At 47.3% G+C, this 7,299-nt stretch overlaps 1 protein-coding gene across 1 annotated transcript in view; it reads right to left on the bottom strand.

Annotated features, from left to right (window-relative positions):
* usp34 (ubiquitin specific peptidase 34) overlaps positions 1 to 5,186 on the bottom strand; it is a 163,447-nt gene extending 158,261 nt beyond the window's left edge. Inside the window, exon 1 of the mRNA XM_056279821.1 lies at positions 4,898 to 5,186. Coding sequence (XP_056135796.1) covers positions 4,898 to 4,940 — 43 coding nt within the window. The 5' untranslated portion in view covers positions 4,941 to 5,186. The remainder of the gene's footprint in view (positions 1 to 4,897) is intronic.
* Between the last annotated feature and the right edge of the window lie 2,113 nt (positions 5,187 to 7,299).

Here is a 7,299-nt window from a genome sequence, read left to right on the forward strand (position 1 = left end):
ATTTGATCAAATCCCTGGGAAACGGAACAAGCCGAAAGAAGAAGAAAGATTGCTTTATATACTTTATTTCATAATTGATTTCTATACACTCTCCATAATTGTGGACACTGTTGCGGCTAGTGCTACTGGGGAATGATTAGGTTAACCAGCTACTCACCGGGTTGCTGAAGTGCCTCCGCTATTTCTCGCCAACATTTAGCCTATCCCTTTTGACTCTGTTAGGGAACTCCCTCGAGGAAGTTTCAAAAGGCAGGAGTATTGTTGTCACTGCTAAACGAACCTTTCCTCGGTTTCGTCGTTCTACCTGACAGCAGCAATATCCGCATCACTTCCTCTTTGCCATGTTTACATAGGTGCACCTGACAGCACACTGTCATCCTATTGGTCAACGTCAAGGAACACGTCATAGGAGATGTCTGACTAGGCAGGAAAATACCAAAAAAATTCTGACTTGAGCGTAGCAGTCTATTCCATTGCCTACCAACACGGGGATCACCGGTTCGAATCCCTGTGTTACCTCCGGCTTGGTCGGGTGTCCCTACAGACAAAATTGGCCGTGTCTGGAGATGGGAAGCCAGATGTGGGTAATGTGTCCACATGTATCGGAGGAGGTATGTGGTAGTCTGCAGCCCTCCCCGGATCGGCAGAAGGGATGGAACAGCAACTAGGACAGCTCGAAAGAGTGGGGTAATTGGCCGGATACAATTGGCGAAGGAAAAAGGGGGAAAATCCAAAAATGAAAAAAAAAATCTGACATGCAAGACAGGGTATCATGGGGCGTCCCCGACGCCACATCGCTGTTCTTATGTCATACTACACGGGGTAAAGACGCCCGTTCGTTGTTCCCGATGTTCGTGATTGGGCCCAACACTGGAAATTTGATGGCGATGACAAAATCGTATCAAAATCGGCCTGAAATTGTGTAGTCTGATCCCGGCATACGGTAGTCCACAACTGACGCTGGGACTTCTCGCTGCCAACCCGACACCACACCATGCCACATATGAACACCATCTCCCTCTTGTCTCTGCCCGGCTATACCACTCTCTTGGTCTGTCTGTCCGTGTCCCTCTGTCTCTATGTGCACCCCTATTTTTTACTATCATCTGTCTGCATTTCCCGGTCTCTTTCATGCATTCCTTCCATTTTTCTCTCGTTCTCTCTGTCGCTCTCTGTCTCTCACACATATGTTCACTTACAAACACACATGCTGCTGCTGCAGCGAATCTGAGGTCAAAGGTCACCAGGGGGAAGAAACCCCACATGGGCCTGCCAATCTCAAGCACACGAGACTGAGTCTTCGCAGCCAATGCACACGTGCACAAACAAACACACACACACACACACACACACACACACACACACACACACACACACACATCTTCCCCAATTTCCCCTTAGGGATTAATAAAATATTGTGATTCTGATTCAGTGAGAACGATCTGAGAACAATCATTCCCAAACTGACAACCTGACCTCCACAAGTCTTCACTACTACATGCCCTTAACCCTTAGCTGACCCTACTTTATCAATAAAAGTAAATCCCTTTCATTTTAAGAGACTCACACACACACACACACACACACACACACACACACACACACACACACACACACACACACACACAGAGTAGGGAAATATAAAGGCATTCTCAGTCACCAGCATTTAACAATATGTGTGACATACAATCTTTCATTTTGCTCTTCTATGGCTGGATGTGAAGTCACTAAAAAACTTTACAGCAGCCGTTACTTCTTGCCAGCGTTTGCTGTACTTTTCATTCAGCGCGTCACTCTATAATGACCTGGCCCAGCAGTGTGCGAGTCCTTTTGGCATCTCCCAACAATTCATTTTGGAGGGATGCAGAGCCAAGAAATCTTAAGCTTTCACTATCCTCTTAATAGGACTTAGCAGGGTTGTTATTGCTTTACCCTGCTGTTGAAATACATTAAAACCTTTGCAAACTTCACAAATGATGGTGATCTGAACGGCGTTAGATTGGGGAAATTTTTTAAAGATCTCATTGTAAATAACAGTGGCCAAAACTTTAGTTATAAATTCTCCCATCATTCTAGGCTCAGTTCTTCTTCTTTTTTTTACAAAAGTGACTCAACTAATATAAAATCCATTCTCTTGGCAAAGGGAGGTTTCATAAAGTAGCCTACAATGGTTAAAACCACCAGCTGAACATGCCGGTGAAGGAGGGGTTAGTGGAAAGTTACACAGTGAAAGTTTGGAGAAGACAGTGAGATAAATCATGACAGAGTTTTACACAGTGATGTCATTAGATTGACATGTCTCACACACGTGCACGCACACACAAGCACACAAGCAAGCACACACACACACACACACACACACACACACACACTCTCTCTCTCTCTCTCTCTCTCTCCCTCTCTCTCTCTTCAGGCTGACAACCTGGGGCTAAACCTGTGGGACCTGCTGCCATGCAAGCGGCTGACAGATCATTTAGCAGCAAAAACACTGGATACAAGGCAGTGGACTGTTTTAATAACGGGTCACGACACCTTCCAGGCCATCAAACAATTCGAAGAAACTGTTTTCCAATGAGCAGACTATATTCCGGCAATGTCAAGAGAGAAAGTTTTCTGTGGGCAAGGCAAACTGGAGAAGCTCTGGAGCTTCGTAACGAGATCGCCACCAAGCTGATTAAATGCTACCAACAGCCATCACAAATGCCACAATGGCCTTCCCTACTTCTGCCAGAACAGGTAGTCCCCAGTTCACCAACTATTAAACACAGATGGATGTGAAATCAACAGTGTCCCAAAACAGAAAAGGCAACAAGTGCACGGGTCCCCCCCCCCCGTGCATGGGCTGTAAATCCCTGAGAGATTCCCCCCCACACCCTGGCACCACTGAAATTTAAATGTTGACATTGGTCAGCACATGTTACAGTAAGATAAATGACACGAGTCCTCGTATTGTCCCTTAATGGGAATTCCTGTAGACCAGTGTTTCTCAACCCAGTCCTCAAGGGACCCCTATCCTGCATATTTTATTTGCAACCCTGTTTGTAGTTATTCAGCCTATCAGCAATGAATTTTGTCAGATGTTGCACACCTTGCATAATGAAGTGCTGCGAGATGATTGGTCGAGTAAGTACAAGCAGGGCTGCCTATGCAGGGTTACAACGAAAATCTGCAGGATAGGGGGTTCCTTGAGGACTGGGTTGAGAAACCCTGCTGTAGACCCTACCGGCGTTTTGATGGGATGGGGAGACACTTCTCGGGGGATTAAGTTTAGGACACAGAAGAGACGATATTTGGAGGGATGCGACAACTAAACATCTAGCACAGTTAATGAGTTTTGATTTTTTTTGGGGGGGGGGCGCAGTAATAAAACACAAAAGGCTTTGTCCATAGGCGTGCAAACAGCCCCTCTGAGCCACAAGGCCCGTTTAGCAAGCCTGCACCAACAGCGGCTAGCAAGCTTCGCTGTGGAACATCTGTCGTCTGGCTGGCTGGCTGGCCGGCTAGCTAGCTGGCTGGCTGGCCGGCTAACGCTGCTATCTCCGCGGGTTTGCCGTGACAACGTAAAGCGAGGTGCCATGAAAGCCCTCCGTCAAGACAAGGGCAAGCCGGGGGGAGACCACGGGGCCTAAAAAGTCCACCGGCCGCCGTGCACCGTGCCAAAATATGCGCCTCGTTGCAGCCGTAATATCTTAGCGGAGGGACGGGGAGGAGGGATGGGGGGATGGGGGGGCTGGCTAGCTGAGCCACCGCCAGCTTTGATGATCCAACGCTTAGCCGACAGGTTAGACATGAACCGACACGACCCGTGTCGCGATGAGCCCGCAGACGGGACCCCCCCCCTCTTCCCCTCCACATCCGATAGCGGTCTACATACGACAAACATGTTTACAAACAACGAAGGAGTCCCGATCGGGGCAGACGAGACACGTCACGACCGGTGGAAGGAAACGCGTTGTGTATTATAACACCACGCGTGGGAGGGCGAGGAGTTCCGCCTTGCGGGACGAAAGCTAACGGGGACGTCCGCCCTCGCGCCCCCCCCCCGCGCGCTGACATGTAAATTACATATGAGTGACACGTAAACGACATGCCAACTTGACAACCTGACGACTCGAGCCGCGAGCCCGGCCAGCTCGCGACTGGCCTTGACCGACTTGACGCGGTTCGTCAGGCTCGGTCCCGCAAGAGCTCGTAGTCGGGACGTTAGCTAGCCGGCCGACATTGCAGCCGCCGCCGCGGCGTTGCCCCCCCTCCTCGGTCCGACTCGCCGCGCAGTTGGCAGACGTTGAACGAGTCAGACAGCCGGGTAGCCGAGAGGTCAACGTTTTACATTTACGACCAAGGAGGATGAGAGACAGAGGGGGGGGGGTTTGGGGGTGAACCGAAATGGAGGGGTTGTGAGTTCGCAGCTCTGGCATGGGAGCCATTTGACAAGACACGGGGCCCCTAGAATTGACTGGCAGTTCGGAAGGGGGTAGATGACATCTTCTCAATTGTTCGCTCTTAATAATGTCATGACGCGGTGACAAAGTCCTGGCGGTTGCAAACGAGAAATAAAGCGCTCCCTCTCTCTCCCCCCCCCCCCAGTGCCACCGAAACGCGACCCGAGAGATTAACAACACACCACAAAGTTACACCAGGCTAGCCAGCTAATGTGCTAACCAAAGTTGTATTAGGTAGGGGGGGGGGGGTTTGGCTAACAGGGTGACTACAAAGTTATACTGGGCTAGCCGGCCAACATGCTAACCACGAAGTTGTATTGTGCTAGCCAGCTACTAGCTAGCGCTTCACACTGGCTGATAGCTAGCACGATTGCTGCTAATATGATGCCGCTAGCTTAGCGTCCCCCCCCCCTGCTTGGCAAAAAAATAAAAAAATAAACGGCTTCGTTACTTACTTTCATTGAGTACCTCCACTAGCTCGGCGCAGTTTTCACACATTGTTCGCGAAGAGAGGAAAAAACGGGTGCGCCTACTCAAACCATGGCGTTTGGAAATGGTTGACTGGTACAATTGTTTTGGGGCAAAAGGCCCAGTGGAAAATGACTATTGGGGAGATAGTTCCGCCCAGTATAACCAGAGAAAACAACTGTTGCAAATGTTGGGTGCATCCAAAACAGGCGGTATTGACACGAAATAAAGAGTCAATGCAGGATAGATTCGAGTCTGTCTCCAGCCTGAGCGTTACTTGAGAGAGTAGCTACGGCAGCCATATTGAAAAGGGGTGGGGGCGTAGGGGGCACAGCGTGTTGATGGTTCGGTCCTTTCCGTTCCGTCTCCTTCCGCCTCGCTCGGTCTTTTCCGGTCGTTTGGTGAACGGACGCTTGCAACGTCGGGTCGAATCGGTGTTATTTGTGCGGCCCAACGTCGCAAATCGCAAAATTGTCTCAAGGGGCTTTACGGCAGCACAACACCCCGTCCTTAGACCCCCCCCCCGCGTCGGATAAGGAACAACTCCCTAAAAAAAATTAAATAACAATAAAAACCTTTATCGGAGAGAGGGAGAAACCTCAGGGAGAGCAGCGGAGGGATCTCTCGCCCAAGACGGACAACGCGCAACGGATGCGGTGTCTCCACAATTTACAGAACACCACCTGGAAAGAGTATAATAGACTTATAATGGAATTATAACATGTATGAAGAATATGTGCAGGATGACAGGCAAGTGTCCAGACGCCACCGGAACAGACCCAGGACCCAAGCCACGCGACCAGCATCACCATGCAAAAAAAATAATAAAATCTCTATCTACTCCCGTATTGTCACAATGTGTGTCTGGTGTGTGGCGTGTGTATGCGTGAGAGTCTATAAACGGACAAACTAAAGCACTTGGGGCCTTGATTCTTTTTGGAGGTTATTGGGGGATGATCAGGGGCACCTATAAAAAAATAGCAGAAAATTAAAATTATGCATAATTATGCATAAATGTGCAAAATATGATTCTGAGCATCTTTGATTTTTTTCAGCCATATAAAAAAAAATTCTGGGACTTAGAAATGTTTTGGCATTATGCAAAATATATGCATTTTTTGCAAAAATGCACTTATGATCCTCATTTTTTTTTGGAGGTGGTAGGTATTGTTCCAGAGAGGAGCAGAAAAATAGCAGAAAATTAAAATAATTATAATAATTATGCATAATTATGCAAAATATGCATTTTCTAAAATGGCTAAAAAAACACTTTTCTCGGCATTTCAGATGATTCTGAGCATCTTTGATTTTTTTCACCCATATAAAAAAAAATTTCTGGGACTTGAAATGTTTTGGCATTATGCAAAATATATGCATTTTTGCAAAAATGCACTTATGATCCTCATTTTTTGGAGGTGGTAGGTATTGTTCCAGAGAGGACCAGAAAAATAGCAGAAAATTAAAATAATTATAATAATCATGCATAAATATGCAAAATATGCATTTTTCTAAAAATGGCTAAAAACCACTTTTCTCGGAATTTCAGATGATTCTGAGCATTTGGGGGGAGGGAGTTGGAGTGGGGGGGGGTTTAGGGGCAGGGGGAAGGCGGTTAGCTGGCAGGATGAAGAGGAGAGAGATTTAGACGGGTGGATAACCAAACCGCTACATTGTAGCGGGGTTCTTCTAGTATATATATATGGATGATAACAAAATTATATGGATTTATAAGATATATAAAAAGAAAATGTGATGAGGAGGAGGATGCCAAGCAGCGTCCAGGTGGCGGACCACCATCACCACGAAGACCTGGGAGGAGGGCCGACTGCGCGTGCACTCAGTGGAGACTCATATGACACCATTCACACACAGAAAAAGAGAAAGGAGAAGACATCGTGCAGAGAGAGAGAGAAAAGACATGGGAGAGAGGAGAACAGTTTGCAATAGTCAATAATCTATATGCCATAATCTCGTCGGCAGAACAATGCTTGATAAATCCATTGAGACAGAAACCGACCCGCCATGCAGTACAGGTTGTGAAGCACTCAAGTTAAAGGCAACTAATGGTAGGCTAAGGCAAAAAGATGAGTTTTAAGTTTGGATTTAGAGGACTCAGCAGACTCTGCTTGTCTGATGGCAGCAAGCAGGTTATTGCACAAGAACGGGCCCGATAGGAAAAGGCCCTGCCACCAGCTGACTTCTTTTTAACTTTGGGTACACACAGGAGCCCTGCAATGGACAAATTTTCAAATGAAAATTAAATCCCGTTATTGTTAAAACGTACAATATTTGTAAAAACGTTAATTCGACTACAACTATCCAACTTGCATTGAAATATTCATGGCTACAAAGGTTCCTTCGCCAGACATCAGTAATACTGGAAACGAAT

This window comes from Lampris incognitus, chromosome 5 (assembly GCF_029633865.1).
Source record: "Lampris incognitus isolate fLamInc1 chromosome 5, fLamInc1.hap2, whole genome shotgun sequence".
NCBI lineage: Eukaryota > Metazoa > Chordata > Actinopteri > Lampriformes > Lampridae > Lampris > Lampris incognitus.